This window comes from Salvelinus namaycush, chromosome 1 (genome assembly GCF_016432855.1).
Source record: "Salvelinus namaycush isolate Seneca chromosome 1, SaNama_1.0, whole genome shotgun sequence".
In the NCBI taxonomy this organism is placed as follows: domain Eukaryota; kingdom Metazoa; phylum Chordata; class Actinopteri; order Salmoniformes; family Salmonidae; genus Salvelinus; species Salvelinus namaycush.
The window spans coordinates 15,524,654-15,547,303 of record NC_052307.1 but is presented as its reverse complement, the minus strand read 5'-3'; the positions used below and the strand labels follow the sequence as shown (position 1 = coordinate 15,547,303).

Genomic DNA, 22,650 nt, shown 5'->3' with positions numbered 1-22,650 from the left:
TGTGCTAATATTTTATTTATCTGAAGGTCATTATAATAGCCTATATAATGAGTAGACAAAACAAGGAAACAAAATTAAAATGGTTAGGTCAGTAAAAAAAAAAAAAAAAGGTCTAGACCTAAATGACATCAAGTATTGAAGCCTAGATGTCTTATGCAGAGGCACTTTTTCCTTGTTGCAGCATTATCAAATATCCCAGGAAATGATAGAAAGTGGAATTACATCCAGGATGTCAGGAGTTCTAGAAAATTCAGGTCATCATCCCTCTCCACAAGATTACAGGTAAGACTGGATTTGTGAATTGCAATGATAAGCTTTTTGATCAAAGTTGTATCTTTGTAAAGTTGGCTCCACTTAACAAAAAAAATGCAAATATGATTCAAAAGGTTTAAGTATAAGGATAACTCCAATATATATTTTCCAAAATCTCCCTATACTGTAGTTTTAATCCAACGGTAGATGGACAGCTCTTTCAGTGAAGGGAGGTGGTGTATGAAAAAGGGGAAGAAAAAAACACTACCTAAGAATAAATGATTTTGTCTGAATGGATCTGTCAGAAACCATCAGCTCTGTTTACACTCCCGCTGCCGGCACACAGTGAGACTGAGCCTCTTGGCCCGCCGGCTCCAAGGGGGAGATGGGGCTCTCCGGGCCACTAGCGAGGAGAAGTGGCTCTCAATTAGGAGGAGGTGGGAGTGGGGTCTGTGTAGTATTGAACCTCTGGGAAAGCTTGTGCGGCTTGTGCTAGACGAGGGACACTATAGACCAGCATGCCGTGCCTCGTTGAACATGCTCTTTATTGTGGGTTAAGTGGGGGTGTATAGGGAAGAGGCATCCTAATTGCTGTAAAAATATTTAGGGTGATTGGCCTAGGCCTAGAGATGCTTGTGAGATTTTCAGGCAAAAATTAAAAAGCATTAAGAATGTGTTTTACATATAAAATGTGTTATAGGCAGGCTATGACTGTTTCCAATCAAGTTTAAATGTTTTGATCAAATCCCACTAATCGTTGATGGGATATTTATGTTCTCAAATACAACCTAACATGATTTTTGTACCTTGGCTGTAGTCAATTCCTCATTCATTTAGAAATGTTTGCCAAAACACCATACAAACACCCAAATCCTATATTACAAATGTACCCTTTCTGAAGGTCGTGTCTACATTAGATTTTTGAAAAGTCACGTTATCATGTTATAGGCCTAATCCACTTTCAGATTTTGCTTTGATGCAACTCAATGACAACATTCAAAATTGGATTGAACCCCAATAAAGTTCAGACATGTCCTTCCGGAAAGGATACTGCTGTAATATGAGTTGGATTGGTCTGTTTGTAAGGTGTTTTAGACATATTTCAGAATGAATGGAACCCTATGTTAATACTGACAAAACACAATGACTATCAAATACCTAAGTAAAAGAAGGCAAATACATATCCAAAAAAGTGTCTTGGGGATCCGACTACAGCCAAGGTAAATGGCAGATCATGTTAGGTTGTATTGAGTTGAACATCCCTTAATAAGACCAAAATAGTAATCTTGTTGGTATATGCTTCCATTGGAACTAGTGCTCTCTAAAATGCGTTTTACCTATTTGGATTAAGCCTTAACTCAGGGTTACAGGTGGTGAGGCATATATTTGTAGTTTTTTTGTGTGTGTGTTTTTTTAAGAGAGAAAACATGCGTGTGTGTGCATGTATGTAGGCATGTGTGCATGTGTCCTTTTTGGGGGTAGAGGGAGCTCATACTACAAATCTCAAGTAGAAATAGGTGTCTGTGGAGGTGCCTGTGGTGTACAGTTTCACAGGAGCGTCTGTCACTCTGCTTTGAAAGAGACGGTTATTCACAAGCCTTTACTAGCACATGCAGTCAAGGTGTCCAAAGCCTTGTGCCAAGGCAAAGCTCTGGATGAAATGTCATTTATTCAGGTGACAGGCTGAGTGAGCAGTGTGGCCTGACCTCCATCAACCCCACCCTCCTCCCTCAGTCCCCTAGGGCCCCGTCTACTGGCCTTCTGGGTGGAGGGAGGGGGGACAGTGTGAGGGGAGAGGGTGGAAAGGGACAGGGAAGCAGATGGCATCCTATTTGTCCCTCTTGTGTGAGGGCTGTCATTCCAACAGATTAATGCAAGGGCTGGTAAAAAAAAAACGGCAGACAATCAAGGAAGGGTCTGGGTGGAAACAATAGAGCCACGTGCCACTGGACAGATTTGTCGTTTGGGACACAATAGGTGATAATTTTTCAATAGACAAGGCCAACTGTTGCAGAGCGACATGTGCCGCTCTCCCATATTTTCAAATGATCTCATGCGCTGTTTACTTATGATTCAGCCAATGGGTAGAGGGAGATTGTAGTCACCTGATGTAGGGGTGATTTTGTTTGCAGTTGGGGTGGGGTGGGGAGCGGGGGATCCTACAGTCTCCAGACCCACAAAGTAACTGAATAGTGAGTGTCGTCATAGCAACCCCAATTACTGAACTATTCTACAGTAAGTGTGTGGAGAGACGACTGGAGAGGATTCTTCTCTTTTCTCCCTGCAGAGCCCTCCTGTCTTAAAATAAATAATGAGCAAAAGCTGATTGGCACCCTATGCCCCGATTAAGCAGAAATTAAGCAGTACATTAACCAATAATGTACGCAGGTATGGGAATTAATTGTTGACACAACTTAATCATCATTAGGTGGTGGTTATGTTGCAAATCTAGTAATCACTTATTTTTATTTGTATTTCCTAAAACTCAGGAAGTAGATGAGAACATTAAAATTGTTGATAAGGTCATAAGCAAGTTACTGAAGAGGGATTAATAATAACGAGAATGTTGGCTTTTTATACATAATGTTACTATTACAGTAATTAGCTAATCAAATAGCACTCTATAATATACTTGTGGTAAATCTCAGATAAGATTATACTCCTGGATTATGATTCATTTTCACTTCTCCCAATCCAATGTTGGATGCATTACTTTAGGTTTAATGGAATACATGTCTGTTCAGTCAGTGTCCTATTTATTTGCCCTAGATATAACCAGACCTGAATAGTATGAATACTATTTATAAAGCTGGTACTTACACATTTGTTTTGGGGTTTGTACTTTTGGGATTATTATTTTTTGCTTCCATGGCAACAATGATTTCAACTAGTATTTGAACCCAGGTCTGGATATATCCTACAGTTGTATGCTAGGCTGTGTATATGAGTGGTTGTGTTGCTTGTGGCCCGTCCCTGCAGACTTCTGACCACAGACCCCTCCCAGCTTCAAGAGGATCTCCCTGGGGAACTGCAGTCTCTGTCATGGCTCACATCTGTAGATGTTCCCCGGCTGCAGCAGATGGCCGATGGTCGCGGTGGTGGCGGAGGAGACTTCAACGGGCCTTCCCAGGGGCAGGGGGGCAGCCTGCTTGAGCAGCAGACAGGTGAGACACACAAAAACACACACACACGCCAATTGGGGGAGCCTGCACCATTTCAAATCCACACACACGCTCTGATTGGATAGTTCAGGAGTGCTTCTGGGCTCTGATGCTGAAGAGGACAAATTGATCAAAATGATTACAGTTGGAAACATAACTGCCAACCTGGCTAATGAGACTGGCAAGACCAATAGAATGATTAAAGTACAGTATACGGGGATATAGACCTGGGCCTATACTGATACTTGATAGGGCCATGGACCCTGTCTTAATGCTTTACAAATGCATCCTTCCTTCTTATCTTCCTTGAAGCACAATCATGTATCCAAATACTTAAATTGGTGAACGTAATAGGGTGGTAGCCTTGCTCAGCCCTATCCAATCACTTGTGCTTACCTGGAGGAAGGATGCATTTCTAAAGTATTGGAACAGGGCCGATGTGTGGAGATTGAAGACTGACCTGGATTTTGTACTGCTTCCTTCCTCACAGCTCAACTGAACAGCATGACCATGGCAGGGGGACAGGGAGCCATGATCCACCTACAGAGCAACATGCAGCACAGCCCCCTGGGAATTAACGTCATCACCGCCCACAGCGGAAATGTAAGTTATGCATCCTGACATTAAAAAATACATATATGATTTATCCAAACTGTTTTATTAATCAGTGCTTATTCTCTAGTTAAATGAAATCATATAGTAAATATACTAAAGTTGCCCTGGGTCTATTCCACAGATGTCTCCATTCTCCATGAATGGGGAGCCCTCCCCGGTGTACCAATGCCCTGCCTCTGCCTACCAACCTACAGCCCAACAAGTTTTCACTCTGACCCAGGCTAGCCAGCAGGTAACTACGTCATCCCTACAACTGGGCTGTGGATACAGTTTGTGAATTAGACATGAATTGTTACATATAGTTACATAGTATTGTTAGAGTATTTAGTAAATGACAATGTAACAACCTATTAATACAGTATTGTTAGCGTAAATACAGTGTTACTACATGGGTATATGAGCAACTTAATGTAGTGTTAGAGATTATTCTATGAGTTTATGGCCTACTGCTGATTGAGGGTTTGATGTTTATATGGCATTAATTAAAACACCATTTTTATTTAAAATAAATAATATACATTACAAATATTCTAGATTGTTCTCTCATTTTCTCTCAGTGTTCTCCTGCTGGGTTCTATAGCAATGTTTCCTTCAACAACCAAAACCTGTTCACACAGCCGCGCCTGGCTCCACAAAACCAGGACCTACAGCCCAAGTCTTTCCCCAAGCCCATCTACTCCTACAGGTAAGCCTCCCCTGGGCCAAGGGGCATTACAGTAGTATTGTATTGCCCGGGTCATGTTCACTAGGGCACACAAAGGAAAATTACAAGTTCAGTAGTTCCCCGTTTAAGTCCATTTTCTTCCCTTTGGTGCCTAATGAACAACACCCTGGTCTAATTATCAACCATATGTAATGTATTTACTTCCTAGATTTATAACTAAATGGTAATATTGTCCTTCTTCTTTGATCCATCCTCAGCTGTTTGATTGCTATGGCTCTGAAGAACAGCAAGACGGGCAGTCTCCCTGTCAGCGAGATCTACAGCTTTATGAAGGAGCATTTCCCCTACTTTAAGGTAAGACTTGAGCAGATCCTCTAAGGGCTGGTTTCTCGGACCCAGTTTAAGCCTAACCCTGGAATAAAAAGCATGCTCAATGAAGAATCACCATTGAACATGCTTTTTAGTCCAGGACCGGGTCCAGAAAACTGGCCTAATATTCAATAGGGATTGGGGAAGCAGATATGTTGCATGGAAGTTAGCATTGTGTTTAGTAAGTCGTTTAAATGTCTCCTTCCTCTCCTTGGGGTTGTTTTCCCTGTAGACAGCACCAGACGGATGGAAGAACTCAGTCCGACACAACCTGTCTCTAAACAAGTGCTTTGAGAAGGTGGAGAACAAAATGAGCGGCTCCTCACGTAAGGGCTGCCTCTGGGCCCTGAACCCGGCCAAGATCGACAAGATGGAGGAGGAGATGCAGAAGTGGAAGCGCAAGGACCTGCCAGCCATCCGTCGCAGCATGGCCAACCCAGGTGAGACCACAGGGCTGACTGAGGTCTATTCACACACAACCTGGATCCTGTTCAATAGGCACAAAATAGAGGAAAAGGGACTGAAACCGGGAGGAACAACCTGAACTCATTTTTGTTATCCTTTGCAAAATGTTTTTGAAAGATTCTGTGTGCTCTATTGAACACGGCCCATCAATGAAGAACACGACCCTCCACCAATGAAGATGATTATTCCCCCTCAGTTTTATATGTCTATGTGGCAACTGTCACGGCTACAGTACAGTTGGTTATGTTCCAATTGACACTAATATGCTACATTTCTGTGGTCTGCGATAAGCAGCATTACAGAGAAAGAATCTGCTAAGTTTGTTTTAAATGGACAGTTATCAGTCTGTCATCAGCTGCTAATCTGCACTGTTTTTCTCTCTCTGTCAGATGAGTTGGACAAGCTGATCACGGACCGCCCAGAGAGCTGCAGACGAAAGCCCATGGACCCCGGGATGACCCGTCTCCCCAGCTGTCCGTCCGGCCTAACCCTGCCTGTCCCAGGCCAGATGCAACCCCAGCCCGTGGTCACCCTGTCCCTGCAGTGCCTGCCCATGCACCAGCACCACCAGCTTCATGCCCAGCTCCAGGCCAATACCCAGGCCAGGCTGGCCTCGGTATCCCCCGCCCATAAACCCCCCCTCCACACCGTTCCTGACCTCTCCCACAGCCCTCTCTCCACCGAGCATCCCGGCAAGCAGCCTCATGACTTCTACAGTCTCCACGGTGACGTCAACGCAGAGGTGGACGCACTGGACCCCAGCATCATGGACTTCGCTCTACAAGGTGGGTAGCTATAGCACCTAGTCACAACATGATATACTAATTGAACAATCCTCAAACCAATGTTACTTGCACTGGAGTTGGCCATTTTCTTGTCTCTTAGAAGCAGTGATGACCATTGACGTGACAAAATGAGTTCCTTCTGTCCTCAGGTAACCTGTGGGAGGAGATGAAAGACGACAGCTTTAACCTGGAAGCGTTGGGCACCTTCAGTAACTCTCCCCTGCGTTTGTCTGACTGTGACCTGGGCGCCATGACCGGCAGCCTCCCTCCTGTCTCCAGTGGAGGCAGCATGCCCTTCTCAGACCTGCAGGCGACAGGACTGTTCACCTCATACGCCGCCCTGGACGCCCTCTCCTCCCAGTACATGGGCACGCCAGGCAACAGCAAGCCCATCACGGCCCTGCTTTAATGAAAACATCCCCACCACAGAGTGGAAGTCAAAGATAGAGCTGTACTGATGCATCACCAACAGAATCAAAATACCTTCTTTTGTTTTGCACAGTGGCTCTACTTGTCGAGCTCACTCCTGGCACCAAAAACCCCCCCACATCTTCTTTGACTGAAAAGCGTGAACCCTCATTGGTTTTCTCTGTCCACAATGACAGTGTAACTTGTGTTGCCATCCCCAAGCCACTACTTCAGATGTGAGAAAGAGGTCCGTTTGGAGACTGATTTGATCAAAATAATTTTAAAACCACACACATACAGGGTCTTCGGAAAGTATTCAGACCCCTTGACTTTTCCCACAATTTGTTACGTTACAGCCTTATTCTAAAATTGATTAAATCAGTCTACACACAATACCCCATAATGACAAAACAAAAACAGGTTTTGGGAAAATTTAGCTAATTAAAAGAATAAATAAATGGACATATCACATTTACATAAATATTCAGACCCTTTACTCAGGACTTTGTTGAAGCACCTTTGGCAGCGATTACAGCATCGAGTCGTCTTGGGTATGACGCTACAAGCTTGGCACACCTGTATTTGGGTAGTTTCTCCCATTCTTCTCTGCAGATCCTCTCAAGCTGTCAGGTTGGATGGGGAGCGTCGCTGAGCTCTTTTCAGGTTTCTCCAGAGAGGTTAGATCGGGTTCAAGTCCGGGCTCTGGCTGGGCCACTCAAGGACATTCAGAGACTTGCCCCGAAGCCACTCCTGCATTGTCTTGGCTGTGTGCTTAGGGTCATTGTCATGTTGGAAGGTGGACCTTCACCCCAGTATGAGGTCCTGAGCGCTCTGGAGCAGGTTTTCATCAAGGATTTCTCTGTACTTTGCTCCGTTCATCTTTCCCTAGATCCTGACAAGTCTCCCTGCTGCTGAAAAATATCCCCACAGCATGATGCTGCCACCACCGTGCTTCACCATAGGGATGGTGCCAGGTTTCCTCCAGATGTGACGCTTGGCATTCAGGCCAATCTTGGTTTCATCAGACCAGACAATCTTGTTGAGAGTCTTTAGGTGCCTTTTGGTAAACTCCAAGCGGGCTGTCATGTGCCCTTTCACTGAGAAGTGGCATCCGTCTGGCCACTCTACCATAAAGGCCTGATTGGTGGAGTGCTACATAGATGGCTGTCCTTCTGGAAGGTTCTCCCATCTCCACAGAGGAGCTCTGTCAGAGTAACTATTAGGTTCTTGGTCACCTCCCTGACCAAGGCCCTTCTCCCCCGATTGCTCAGTTTAGCCGTGCGGCCAGCTCTAGGAATAATCTTGGTGGTTCCAAACTTCTTCCATTTAAGAATGATGGAGGCCACTGTGTTCTTGGGGATCTTCAATGCTGCAGAAATGTTTTGGTGCCCTTCCCTTGTTTTGTGCCTCGACACTATCCTGTCTCGGAGATCTACAGACAATTCCTTCGCTTGTTTATTGCCAAAAAACATTTCTTATCAACTGTGGGACCTTATATGGACAGGTGTGTGCCTTTCCAAATCATGTCCAATCAATTGAATTTACCACAGGTGGACTCCAATCAAGTTGTAGAAAAATCTCAAGGATGATTAATGGAAACAGGATGCACCTGAGCTCAATTTCAAGTCTCATAGCAAAAGGTCTTAATACTTATGTAAATAAGGTATCTGTTTTTTTTTTATATACATTTGCAAAAAAATCTTAAACCTGTTTTCGCTTTGTCATTATGGGGTATTGAGTGTAGATTGCTGAAAAAATAATAATATTTAATACATTTTAGAATAAGGCTGTAACTTAACAAAATGTAGAAAAAGTCAAGGGGTCGGAATACTTTCCGAAGGTACTGTGTACTGTAAGCAAGAGGAGTAACCAATGGCGGCTAAGAGGGAAACTCAAATTAGGAGCAAATTGACTAAAATATACCGACATCTCTGGTGGAACTCTGCCAAGCAAAGACTCAAGAGCTGTGCTACCCTGTAGTACACCAACTACTAACTTACCATCTGCTAGTTATTGTACCATTGGCATTCCTGTGTTTGTCAGCCTTACCATGATATTGTTAAGTTCCCTGTTCTTTATCTGTTGTCTGTATCATCGTAGGAAGTATTACTGTGATGTTTTATTTATATTGGAGAAAGGGAGGAATTTATCAAACACGGTTTACTGTATATATTTGTATGTTTCAAATCCCTTCTATCTCCACGGAAAAGCTTTAGTTTCTTAAACAGTATTTACCCATACATTCCAAAACAGGTCAGCATTGGAAAATATGCTAAAATCAGTCAAATTCTGAATTCATCATTGAAGTATTCACATGATTTTTTATGACTAAAGGCTGTCAGGCTACATGTACTTTAAAATTACACAAAAACAATAAAATCACAATGGGTAAATCAGTTTCAGTTTCGTGCTGAAAATAGATTCATTACATTTATTTACTTTACCTCCTATTAGGGTTACATACACAAAATAGCAGATATTTTATATATATTATTGACACAATTTCAAATGGATATCTGATATTTTGTTGAAGGCAACAGCAGGAGAATAGCTTGGGGTCTCTCGGTTACAATTTTGTCATTTATCCATTGTACTGTTGTCTGCCCCTGTTCACCTGAGTTTAAGCAACAATCAGAATTATATTAAACACAATGAAAACATGTACACGTATTCATATCACATACAAAAAGATAGCAGAAATCATGATCTTCTTTAGGTGTCCATTTGTTCCAAATGAGCACCATACAAATACTAAGGGTGTGAATTTATCTACTGGCATTTAGATTGTTCAGCCAGACTACACACCATGTATACACCATCAATAACCAGGTTTCCATCCAACCTTTTTATGCGAGTAAAGTACATGTTGGATAAAAAAGGTGACAACAGGCCTGACGCAAATTTGTAGGTAAACTTCACAAATGTCGACAAAACAAAATACAGGGTTATTATAAAGTGGGTTATTTTTGTGTCGGTAAAATGTATTATGTGAGAAACGGCGGTGAAAATGCCTTTATGCGAAAATATTGCTATAATAACCATCATATCAAAGTAAACTTGGAGTCACGTGATGACATGTTGTGTCGTCCTCACACTAGACTCTTTGGGAAAGCATGCAGTTAATTAGGCTATAGATTAAATAAATGATGAACTTCACGGGGTGGTGAAAGTGCACGGTGATGAGCTTGATGCTACTTTCCAATAAATATCGAGGGTCTTATTCTGGTGACATGATAATCAATGATTGGCTGCTGTTTGACAAATCAAAATAATCTTGCTCATTTTGTCCATGTAGGCTAGCCTACCTGCACTGTATATCTGCGAGTTGTTGGCTAACATGCAAATTATTCGACCCGAATGAGCACATTCGCTATATAACAAAAAAAAGTGAGAAAACCATCAGTAAAGTTGAAAATCCGACAGAAACCCATTTAACTTGTATTTCTTTTTTTTGGGGGGGGGGGTAAATGGGATTTTAACAGCAAAAGTAATTTTTTTGTGCATACCTCATCACGCAGAGCCTTTTATCCACAACAAGTCAATTTGATGTTAACACAACTCTGGTGGGAAAATGCACATGCTGATTTTAGAATATTGGCATGAAAATCTGTCGCCAATTAGATGGAAACAAAAAAATACAAATAAAATGACTCAGGAAAAACACAGGTGTATTTCTAATTCAGTCAAACACCAATAATACAAAGAAAGAAATTCAAGGGCACAAGAATAAACACTGGTGGTAACGTTAAGTACAAAAAAAGCTTTTACCTGACTTTCAAATTTCACACGGTTAGGCTTTTAAAGACTACACTGACTTAAAACTAACCTTTGGTTTAATTAGGGAAAGAAAACAGAAAATTCCTCTTCGTACAGTATGTCGTACATTCAGAGGATAGCAATGAGAATCTTTATTAGAATACTGACAAAAAGGCCCATGGTTCAATCCATTCAATTAATGTTTTTAGATGTTACATTTTTGAAACAAATGGGTTTTCCCATCCTATTGATAATGTGAATTTGAAATGCCAGCAAGAAGTGGTGGTTCCCTCTGATCACAGCAATGTCAACCACTACATGGAACCAGACCGTTTTGTTTGCCTGCCTGTAGTGTCAGGTGGGTGGGGTTTGTACCTTTGATCATTTTCTATTGGTTCCATTGGAACAGGCAAGCTCAAACAAGCTCAAATACAGTATTTGAAATGATCTGAGATAGTATTTGAACCCAGGCCTGCTTGGAACATCCTAAACATGTCCAATCACAGCATGTAGTACATGTGCAGTATATAGTGGCAGGGTGAATCTCTGCTGTGCCTGGTTACAGTGTGTGAGTAGCACTAACTAGCCCTAACCCTGAGAATAAGACAAGCTTTAGTCTTCTTAGCTTTATTAGCTCACCTGATTACAACAGAAAGTAGGATGCACTGGAGAAGATGCTGGCCCTAGGGTCCACACGTCTACTTCTCTAGTCTCTCTCGTATGGTACAACTACACGGATGTCTTGTGTAAGGCGTCAGGCAGCTCAGCTCAGACCTAGAGTTTAACTGGGAGCCGTGCCGTCCATCGTGGCCAGCAGGTGGGAAATCTTGGCCCTCTGGGACGGAGTGATGGTCTGGCTCATGTGGATGATGCAGTCCATGGTCAACTCAGGATTGGCTTGCACCAGGCTAGAATAACAGACACAGTATACACAATAGGATTACTGGTAGTTGCTAGCATATACACACAGTACATTCAAGTGCATGCGTGTGTGTACATTATATATATACCTGCGGATGTGTTTTAAGGCGTGGTCCCTCTTCAGGTACTTGATGTTCTCTCTGATGGCTGATCGTGTGCCGTCCTCTTTGGTCAAATGTTTCTCCAGCCACTCCACCACCGCTTTGTTGTGGTCCCAAAGGTACGCCTGGAAATGAGGCACAGAATCTCACTCTAAAACACTTCTACACACAACGGATTGGAGTGAAATAGATTGGTGTCTCCCACGCAGTAAACCAACATCTTAAACATATGGACCAAAAATAACTCCTTATGGTCAGAGGGTGACAATTAGGATTACATGTTTCAGACAGGGCTGCTACACTATAATAGCATAACACCACTTGTATGACATGAATGGAGACATTAAGTTGTGACGTCCATACCTGGACTGTTCCCTCAGTCTCCACAAACCAGCGGCGCAGCATGGACTGGATGTGTCCGTCACTCAGCTCTGGGTTGGCCTGCAGGACCTCACACTTCACCACGCCCTCCAGCAGGAGGCGCCGCAGACGCCAGTAGAAGAAGCTCCGCACGTTCTTCCAGTCCAGGATGTCCTGCATGTGACCACCGGGTTACACAGACCACCCCCGGGTTACACAAACCACCCCCGGGTTACACAGACCCAACCCCGGGTTACACAGACCAACCACCGGGTTACACAGACCAACCACCGGGTTACACAGACCAACCACCGGGTTACACAGACCAACCACCGGGTTACACAGACCAACCACCGGGTTACACAGACAATACAGTGAGAGGGAGGGACACTGATGCCCCTGTCCCATTGCAGGTACAGAGAATAGGACTGTGCACGACACATGCATCTCCTGCCAGCCCATGTGCTCCCTTTGTATTTTCCTTCAACTTTATTTTGCAGTGTTGGCTCTGGGACCTTCTCTTGTTTGATTGACTATCATAACACAGAGAGTGTTGTTGCAAAATACAGAGAGGAAAGTTGATTCTTACCGTGATGGCGCCCTTCTCCTGCATCCTACCAGGAGTGTCATGGAGGTCCACAAACTGCACTGCCACCTGGTGGTAAATGGGCAGTAGGAACTCCTCTCTGGCCCTCAGTTTGGCCTCCAGGTCCCGCCGCTGTTTGTCCGTCAGCTCGGGTGTACCTGGTCAGTCAAGAGGATTATTCAGCCAGTGTCTCCAATGGAAAGCAGAAAATGTGTGATTCTTATTGGACAAGTCCAGGTAGTCTTATCCTGTTTCAGTCTGATTATTTTTGTTTGGTGCCTAATGACCCAGTTGTTTTTTTTAATAGTTGACAAACCCCTTTTACTCTAAACATGCAAAAACTTCAACAATTGTTATAATGCTAATGAAAAGAAAAGATGATGCCTATTGTACATATGGGTGGAACTACAGGTACTGTTGTAAGAGTTTACCAAGCTGTTCAGCCAGAACGGCGTAGATTGAGTCGATTCGGCGCATGGTCTTCAACAGGTCTTTTCTGCGATACTTGATCTCAACAGTGCCCTCTGCCTCGAGCACACCACCCCTGGACAGGGTGAGAGTGAGAGACAAAGAGACAGAGAGAGAGACAGAGAGAAGAGGGGGAGAGAGAGAGAGAAGAGGAGAGGGAAGATAAGGGGAGGGTAAAGAGGAAGAGAGGAAGAGAGAGAGGGTAAGAGAGCAACTCATTCACATTGCAGGGAAGCTTCTCTCCTGTGTAAATGTAAAAAGGCCCACCTGCTCTCCTTGTCTGCGTAGAGCTCCATGCACAGAGGGTTGATGGTGGGGTCGATCACCACCCAGGATCCCCCTCTCAGCTCGGCGTGCGGCGGGATGTAGATCAACACGGGCTGGCGAAACTCACGCAGGCCATCCACGATGTAGGCACCGAACTTCAGCACCTGGTCGTACATGTCTGAGAGAGAAACGGACTTGCACTTGTGGTTGTATTTTATTCTATAAATGCTGGGGTGTTTTAGTGGCAGTTATTGTTCCAGTCAGTACCAGACCTGGGTTCAAATACTATTTGAAATATTTTTTATATTTTGAGCTTTACTTTTATCTGCCAGATGGGCATTCTTTGTACTTTTCTAGACTTTTCTATTGGTTCCCTTAAAACAGGCAAGCTCAATCAAGCACAGATACAGTATTTGAAATTATTTTATGTTGTATTTGAACCCATGTCGGCCAGTCTGTACCCTTCATTCCCCCGGAGAAGCCTCTCCAGTTGGCGAACACCATCAAAGGCAGCCGCTCACGGTTGAAGTCACGGATGGCCTGGGCCGTCTTAAAGGCTGAGTCCGGGAACCACACCTGGCCAGCCTGTTGCACCAGCTGAGAGAAACACACAGAGATGGATATTACACTCTGGTGTAGCTGTCATTTGAGTCTGTGTTACCTTGTCAGATCATGTTTTTCTTTTCTAAATGATCGAAGGCATCAATACTTTATTAATGACGGCTTACTAACACGTCACCTTGGCATATGACACAAGCAGGTCCATTACGTAATCATTAAAAGACACAACATACACTGAGTGTACAAAACAGAGGGTTGTGCGGACAGTACATCACTGGGGCCGAGCTCCCTGCCATCCAGGACCTCTATATCAGGCGGTTTGAAAAGAAGGCCTAGAAAATCGTCAGACTCCAACCACCCAAGCCATAGATTTTCTCTGCTGCCGCACGACAAGCGGTACCGGTCTATAAAGTCTGACACCAACAGGCTCTTGAACAGCTTCTATCCCCAAGCAATACGACTGATAAAAATGTATCTTTATTGACCTTTTAATTCAATCTTTGCACTCTCTATGCACACTCACAGGGCCCCCCACCCCACACACACTCTCTCACACATAATATGCACATACATTTATACTGACTTTAAACACTCGGACACCCACTCACATACAAGCTGCTGCTACACTGTTTATCTTCTATCCTGTTGCCTAGTCCCCTTACCTCTATACATATCTACCTCCATCACTCCAGTATCCCTGCACATGTAAATATGGTATTGGAACTGACTTTTTACATATTTCCTGTATAGAGTGTGCCTACTTACTTACTTTGTGTATTTCATATTTCCTATTCTTATTTCTCATGTGTTTTTCTAGTAATACATTGTTATTGATTATTCCATTGTTGGGTTTTGAGTTTGCAAGAAAGGAATTTCACTGTACTTGTGCAAGTGACATTAAAACTTGAACACCTTCCTAATATTGAGTTGCACCCCCTTTTGCCCTCAGAACAGCCTCAATTCTTCTGGGTATGGTCTACAATGTGTAGAAAGCATTACACAGGGATGCTGACCCATGTTGACTCCAATGCTTCCCACAGTTGTGTCGTGTTGGCAGGGTGTCCTTTGAGTGATGGACCCTTCTTGATACACATTCTTGATACACGTTGGAAACTGTTGAGCATTAAAAACCCAGCAGCAGTTCTAGACACACTCAAACCGGTGAGCCTGGCACCTACTACCACACCCCGTTCAAAGACACTTACATCTTTTGTCTTGCCCATTCACCCTCTGAATTTCACACACACACAATCCATGTCTCAATTATCCCAAGGCTTAAAAATCCTTCTTTAACCTGTCTTCTCCCCTTCATCTACACACTGATTGAAGTGGATTTAACAAGTGACATCAATAAAGGATCATAGCTTTCACCTGGATACACGTGGTGAGTGTCATGGAAAGAGCAGGTGTTCCTAATGTTCTGTACACTCAGTGTACAATGTGGACACTAAGCCACTCACTCTGGCCTCAGAGTCCAAGTTGGCTGGATCGGCCGGGATAGCCACCTCAACGGTGCGTGTTTCCACTGCGATGACACCAATAGGAATTCCTCCTAACCTGTGGTGTTTTTTGTTACAAGTTAGTTGTTAATTTACGTTCCGAGCACTAACATCTCAGGGGTTCCATATCCTGTAGGTATGATGCTTTACATATATTGTCAACATGTATGGACCTTTATAATGTCATATAATAACACTTAAAATATCTCTCTCTATGTATCAAATGTTTTCTACTGACTCAAAATGGCTGGTATTTAGTAGGATTAAAATGCATTTGAATTTAATCATAATGCATTGTGCCTGCAGACTAAGTTTTACCTGTATGTCTTCTGTCAGCATTTCTATCACAGAATTCTAGGATTACAAGTTTCTATTGTGCGTATGTGCGTACCTGGCTCTGCCTACCACTACTGTCTGGGCCCAAGATCCCAGTACCTCCATGAAGGAGCCATGGTCACAGAATCCACTCTGCCAGGCTCCTTTCACAGCTAAACACAACACACAAACAGAGTTGATTTAGTCGTCCAAAAGTGTATTGCATTTTTTTTATGCACTTTAAATAGTTGTGGTTTTGGTTCGATTCAAAATACAGTACACTACACCGTGGAATCAAAACGATAGGGATATATCCACGGGGAAACAGAATCTGGGCAGAGTTAAGAGGGTTATGTATGCTGCAGAGTGTGTCTCACTGGGGTGGGGCCTCCCGGCCAGTAACCAGCGGGGGTCATAGGGAGCCTTGGTGGGGGTGAACTCAATCTCCCTCTCCACTGGGTCCTTGGGTGGGATCACCGGCACCGGAGAGTGCTTGTTCTGAAACCAGAGTAGAACAATGTTCTGAGATCCTCTATCTGGGGGTTGGTCGGCCGAGTTCGACCTCTTACGGGACATCTTTAGCCTGGTCCCAGATCTGTTTGTGCGGTCTTGCCAACTTGGCGTCTCAGAGTAGAACTGCTGATCTAGGATTAGTTTTGTCTGTTAGATCATAATGAATATATGAACAGGGGGGACCTGATCCTAGATCAGCACTACTACTCTGAGAAGCTTTATGAATATGGGCTCAGATCTGGGACCAGGCTAGGATGCTCTTTCTCTTCTTCGAATGTACCTTAGGCATAAAGGAGAGCCACTGCAGGATGGTGAAAACACCCTCGAAATCGTCAGGCACTGTGCTGTGTGTCACACCATTGTTGTGCATGATCTGGACGCCTCCCAGCTGGTTGTTGGAGGTGTACACCTCTCGGCCCAGGACCTGCAATGAAAACACCTCCACTGTCAACGACACGGAAAATACACCACATATCCAGTGGATTACATTCATCCTGTTCGGATGCTGCGCAACAGGGAAAGGGGGATACCTAGTCAGTTGTACAACTGTATGCCTTCAACTGAAATGTGTCTTCCGCATTTAACCCCTCTGAATCAGAGAGGTGCGGGGGGCTTGCAATAATCAACATCAACTTCTTTGCGGCCCGGGGAACAGTGGGGGTACTGGCCCAACACGCTAACCACTAGGCTACCTGCCGTCCAAGTGGTTGAAAAGCAGAAGGCATTAATGGTTATTTAAAATATATATATATTTTTTAATAGTTTCACTATTTCTGAAATACAAGACTCCTTAAAGGGTTATTTTAGCTAAAAAAACATATTTTGATATATTCCTCGTCAGTCCACTGCTGATATGGTCTCAAATTACCATTATACCATTGTGTTATCCTAATAGTGGACCTGTGTTCACTTCTTGGAAAAGTCTTACAAGGTGTCAAAAGCATGATGAATCCAAACAGACAGGACAGAGGCATACCTTGTTGAGGGCTCCAGCCCCAGTCAGGATGATGTGGGAGTTCTCCACCTGGATGACCCTCTGCCCCAGACGCACCAGATAGGCCCCGATCCCAATGGCACGGCACGTCACCTGCAGTAACCAGGACATAACATGGCTTTAACATAAGCTATGAGGCATGGTTGGCCTAACCACCTGGGGTATCTAACCCCAGACAAAGAGACGTGTGTGTGTGTGTGTGCGCGGTCTGCATGCGTGTGTCTGTTGTGGTGATGTGACGTCTCCTCCTGACCATGCTGATGGTGATGATCTCATCGTAGGCCTGGGATGTCTCCCCGGCGATGGTGCCTGATCCCCTCAGGTTCTCCACCCCCAGTCCCTCCTCGGTCCCTATGATATCAGTGATAACGTACCTGGAGCCCAGCCAATGGGATGGGAGAATGAGAGAGAGTGAGTCAGCGAATCTCTGGGATAACAAACTGTGTTTGTAAGCTGTGCTATTTGATAAAGGGGTGACTAGCCCCAGGTGAAGGGGGTGTGTCCTACCTGGACTCCCCACCCTCCTCCACATGGTGGCAGTGGACAGCGTTGGTGGAGCTGATGCGGGTGTAGTCCTGGGGCGTCAGGTACAGATACTTGAAACCCTACAGGTGCACAATAAAACAAACAGTCATCAGTCCCAAGGAAGAGGGCTCACACAGTGACAGAGACAGGGCATGACTGTGTAGAGGCTGATAGTGACTACATTATGCCATTACGCCCCACCAACCACTGTTCTGATCACAATTCTGTTTGTCCAACCTAGTAGACCATGCCACCAGCACATGCGGAGGGAAGGAATACTGGTAAGTCAGAAAAGGAACATGTTTGATTGCCATGACCTCTGCTGCAGCAAATTATTTACATTTTGAATGAGTATTTCCAGCGAGTGTTTTTCCCCCCCCTTTTCCAGCATGGTATGCCCTTACAAGTTTCAACCCTGCACCCAAAGACCTTTTTAGACTGACTATTGAGTTGAGCGCGTCAATAGTTAAATGGTCTGGCATAGAGTGTACTGGTCAGTAGTGCCCGGTGATAAGCCACCTTGTAAGGGTCCTGGGGGTCGATCCAGGCCACCTGGAACATGTGTCGTATCTCCTCGGCCAGGCCGATGCGCGCCCCGCTGTTGGCTGAGATGTAGATACGTGGAATGCCCTCGTCCCGGGCCAGCTCCGACGCCCGCAGGAACAGCTGGTCCTCCTGGGGCCCGAACGAGCCAATCATATAGGTGATGTCGTTGCAGATGACGATGATGTCGCGGCCCTCCGGATACTCAGGCGTCTTCATCCGCATCCGGAAGGCTACCATTCCCACCTGGGAGGGAGAGAGAGTGAAGAAGGGTATATGATTTTGCCATGTGGTTTTGGGACAACATAGGGGATTTAAAAGAAATAGGGTCCTGCTTATCTCTGTTTCAGTTCCTTCCAATCCACGTGAGCATGCCATGTGTTCTACCTGGTTGTCTCCAGGCAGGCGGTTCATTTGCACCAGTCGGTCCTGCGGGTCCAGCACCAGCTCAGTGCACATCAGCACGTCTTTAGGGTAACTGTCGCCCGGACCCCACAGCTTATAGAGGGCCTATGAGACACATGGGTTAAAAATAAATACAGTCCGCACAGTTTAAACAGAGGAAGGATCAAGAGTAAAACATTTTTTTACAGTGAGCGGTAGAGAGAGAAAAAGAGAGCGAAAGAGTAAGAGAGAGAGAGAGACGGACCCCACCTGTCGGAACATCTCAGGGAAGTCGTAGACGTAGGTGGTGCCCAGGGTCTGAGCCTGGAAGCGCTTGTACTGCAACAGGTCCTTGGTGACATAGGGATGGTTGATGAGCATGCCGTGCAGAGGGCCCTGCTTGTCTTCGTATGACTGGAACATGATCTAGAGATCAGAATGGAGATGGAGGTCAGCAGCAGCTCATAGCTTTGAATTGATAGAGAAACTTAAATAGAAAGTTCTTATCAACGATTTGTGAAGCATCTAGTCTTCATGAATGCCCTATGAAACCTTTGTTAATTGTAGAATCTTTACTCCTGCACTGCTTATTCAACACCATTTCTCTGGCTGTGCAGTGTGTACCAATCTGTGCACACTGAATGTGAGTGGCAATTTCCTGTGGCATCGATAAGCAAGTGAGCTGATCCTGTTTATAGTGCTCTTCCGGATCTACCTACCTGTCCTGTTGAGGGGTCTGTGACTTCCTTATATAGGCTGATGTCCAGGTTGTAGCCCGACTCGTTGGTGAGGAACAGGTGGATGGGGATGGCGGTCCCGGTGGGCGCCAGCCGAATGTTGATCTTCAACTCGGCCTGGAGCACCCGGAGCTTCCACAGCCTACTACCGTAACGCATCACCATGGAGTGCACTGACTCCTCAATCTAAAAGGGGGAAGGGGGTGAGAGAGGACACAGAGAGGCAACACATACAGTATAGTTCATATACACATGTCAAATCAAATCAAGCTTTATTTATATAGCACATTTCAAACATGAATTCAACGCAATATGTTTCACAGGAAAAAAACAATACAGAAAAACTGAAATATTTACTACACAACAAACATAAGAGGATAAAAACAAAAGAATAACAATAAAAACTGAAAGACTAAAAAAGCACTATGAGAAAAAACAAAGCTAAAAATGTGTTTCAAGATCTCTTTTAAATATTTCCACAGTTTTGGCTCCCATCAGGTTCTCTGGCAGGCTATTCCAGAGGCTGGGGGCATAATGACTAAAGGCTGCCTCTCCATGCCTCTTGGTCCTAGGCTTTGGGGTAGTTAAAAGGCCAGTGCTAGAGGACCTGAGGGACCTACTGGGTACATAACTTAAAAGCATGTCTAATATGTATTGGGGTGCACAATCGTGGATTGATTTAAAAACCAATAAAATAATCTTAAAATGTATTCTAAAACTCATAGGCAGCCAGTGCAGAGACTTTAAAAGCGGTGTAATGTGTGCTCTGTCTGCATGTTTTGCAGTTGAACAACGGCTTTGAGTAGACCAGACAGGAGAGCATTACAGTAGTAAAAGCATGGATGAGTCTCTCTGTATCAGCCTGAGATAGAAACGGCCGCACCGTGGCAATGTTCCTCAGGTGGTAAAAAGCAATTTGTCACATTCCTAATGTGTGATTCGAAAGTGAGTTCAGAATCTATAACGACACCTAGGTTTTTGGACCTGGTGTTTGATATTTATTGCCTGTGAATTAAAACATGCGGCCAGATTCCCCCTCTGTGCTTTGGCTCCAATAATAAGTACATCAGTCTTGTCTTGATTTAGCTGGAGGAAGTTGTGAGCCATCCAAGTATTTAAATCATTAATACAGTCTAATAATTTAACTGTGGAGCTAAAATCCTCTGGTGGCACAGAAATGTAAAGTTGTGTATCGTCTGTGTAGCAGTTAAAATCAATCCCGTGCTTTCTGATTACGCTGCCAAGGGGTAACATATATAAACTGAACAGTATGCAAAAATCGACCTTGTGGAACTCCAAAAGGGTGAGAAAAAAAAAAACTCTTGACCTAAATACACTACATGATCAGAAGTATGTGGACAGCTGCTCGTCAAACATCTCAATCTAAAATCATGGGCATTAATATGGAGTTGGTCCCCCCTTTGCTGCTATAACAGCCTCCACTCTTCAGGGAAGGCTTTCCACTAGATGTTGGAACATTGCTGCAGTGAATTGCTTCCATTCAGCCACAAGAGCATTAGTGAGGTTGGGCACTGATGTTGGGTGATTAGGCCTGGCTCGCAGTCGGCATTCCATTTCATCCCAAAGGTCTACAATGGGGTTGAGATCAGGGCTCTGTGCAGGCCAGTCAAGTTCATCCACACCGATCTCAACAAACCATTTCTGTATGGACCTCGCTTTGTGCACGGGGGCATTGTCATGCTGAAACAGGAAAGGGCCTTCCCCAAACTGTTGCCACAAAGTTGGAAGCAGAGAATCGTCTAGGAAGTCATTGTATGCTGTAGCGTTAAGGTTTCCACTGGAACTAAGGGGCCTGAACTATGAAAAACAGCCCCAGACCATTCATTATTCTTCCTTCACCAAACTTTACAGTTGGCACTATGCATTGGGGTAGGTAGAGTTCTCCTGGCATCGGCCAAACCCAGATTCGTCCGTCGAACTGCCAGATGGTGAAGCATGATACATCACTCCAGAGAACGCATTTCCACTGCTCCAGAGTCCAATGGCGGTGAGCTTTACACTACTCCAGCCGATGCTTGGCATTGCACATGGTGATCTTAGGCTTGTGTGCGGCTGCTCAGCCATTTCCATGGGTTTCCAACAAACAGTTCTAGTGCTGAAATTGCTTCCAGAGGCAGTTTGGAACTCGGTAGTGAGTGTTGCAACGAGGACAGATGATTTTTACAGCACTCGGTGGTCCCGTTCTGTGAGCTTGTGTGGCCTACCACTTCGCAACTGAGCCGTTGTTGCTCCTAGATGTTTCCACTTCACAATAACAGCACTTACAGTTGACCGGGGCAGCTCTAGCAGGGCAGAAATTTGACAAACTAACTTGTTGGAAAGGTGGCAGCCTATGACGGTGCCACGTTGAAAGTCACTGAGCTCTTCGGTAAGACCATTCAAATACCAATGTTTATCTATGGAGATTGCATGGCTTTGTGCTCGATGTTATACACATGTCAACAATGGGTATGCCTGAAATAGCTGATTTCCACTCATTTGAAGGGGTGTCCACATACTTTTGTATATATGGTGTAGGTCCTAAACCAATTTAGAACTAACCAGAGAGGCCAACCCACCTCTCAATTCTGTCCAGAAGGATATAATGGTGAACATTGTCAAATGCAGCACTTAAATCCAAGAATACAAGGACAGAGAGCTGTTTGGCATCTGTGTTGGCTCTAAGATCATTTACCACTTTAACTAAGGCCACCATCATGTAAGATTATTCGCTTCTTAATTCATGAAACCACACAATCCTTAGTTGTATGTTTTTGCTCATGGGCCTGGAGAGGTGTGTTCTTTTCTGTTCAATGAGGTCATTTCTGGGCAATATTTGTGTTCACTTAAGTGACCTGTTTTGGCCCTGGAGCACCCCCAGAGGTAAAAGTTTCACATAGCCCCTTTAAAGATTGAATATTACGAAAAGTATTGTCGCTAAGCACATCATGGAGGAACCAGCAGCGCAGATAGGAGGCACACTGACCTTGGAGGGGTCCATGATGACGGTGGGGACAAAGTTGAGGAAGATGTGGTTGCAGTCAGTGCGCACATTATTGTTACTGAAGGCTACCTCCAGCTCATCCATGGCCTCCAGGAGAAGACGCTCACCCTCATTCTGCAGGTACTCAAAGGATGCTTCCTGGAGGAGAGAGAGAGAGGTGCAAGAGCTATGAAATAAAATTATTATTCTTAGCAAGACAAACTATTTATCTCAAATATAAGGGAACAAAAACAATACATGTATTTTTAAAGGGATTTGTATTTTATTTAACCTTCATTTAACTAGGCAAGTCAGTTAAGAACAAATTCTTATTTACAATACTACTGGCCACAGAGATAAAAATGGTATCCATGAGTTCATCTGACTCTGGGGAAGTAGATAAAGGGCCTCATTCCCA

The 22,650-nt window shown here is 44.4% G+C and overlaps 2 protein-coding genes across 2 annotated transcripts in view; one reads left to right on the top strand and one right to left on the bottom strand.

Annotated features, from left to right (window-relative positions):
- The first annotated feature begins 202 nt into the window (after positions 1-202).
- Positions 203-6,720, top strand: foxn4 (forkhead box N4). The gene is made up of 9 exons (XM_038997157.1): positions 203-282; positions 3,232-3,416; positions 3,904-4,016; positions 4,150-4,260; positions 4,586-4,713; positions 4,950-5,046; positions 5,294-5,501; positions 5,916-6,311; positions 6,461-6,720. Exons 1-9 carry the CDS (start codon positions 203-205, stop codon positions 6,718-6,720), a joined length of 1,578 nt encoding a protein of 525 aa, XP_038853085.1.
- A 2,396-nt stretch (positions 6,721-9,116) lies between these two features.
- The window catches only part of LOC120050553 (acetyl-CoA carboxylase-like), a 59,924-nt gene continuing 46,390 nt past the window's right edge, over positions 9,117-22,650 (bottom strand). Inside the window, exons 35-53 of the mRNA XM_038997146.1 lie at positions 22,236-22,391; positions 19,232-19,435; positions 18,783-18,938; positions 18,516-18,638; positions 18,105-18,374; positions 17,568-17,665; positions 17,314-17,434; positions 17,043-17,153; positions 16,347-16,490; positions 15,931-16,051; positions 15,630-15,726; positions 15,200-15,296; positions 13,640-13,775; positions 13,179-13,356; positions 12,875-12,987; positions 12,447-12,601; positions 11,861-12,031; positions 11,486-11,622; positions 9,117-11,383 (exon numbers count right to left, since the gene is read on the bottom strand). Coding sequence (XP_038853074.1) covers positions 11,257-11,383; positions 11,486-11,622; positions 11,861-12,031; positions 12,447-12,601; positions 12,875-12,987; positions 13,179-13,356; positions 13,640-13,775; positions 15,200-15,296; positions 15,630-15,726; positions 15,931-16,051; positions 16,347-16,490; positions 17,043-17,153; positions 17,314-17,434; positions 17,568-17,665; positions 18,105-18,374; positions 18,516-18,638; positions 18,783-18,938; positions 19,232-19,435; positions 22,236-22,391 — 2,715 coding nt within the window. The 3' untranslated portion in view covers positions 9,117-11,256. The remainder of the gene's footprint in view (positions 11,384-11,485; positions 11,623-11,860; positions 12,032-12,446; positions 12,602-12,874; positions 12,988-13,178; positions 13,357-13,639; positions 13,776-15,199; positions 15,297-15,629; positions 15,727-15,930; positions 16,052-16,346; positions 16,491-17,042; positions 17,154-17,313; positions 17,435-17,567; positions 17,666-18,104; positions 18,375-18,515; positions 18,639-18,782; positions 18,939-19,231; positions 19,436-22,235; positions 22,392-22,650) is intronic.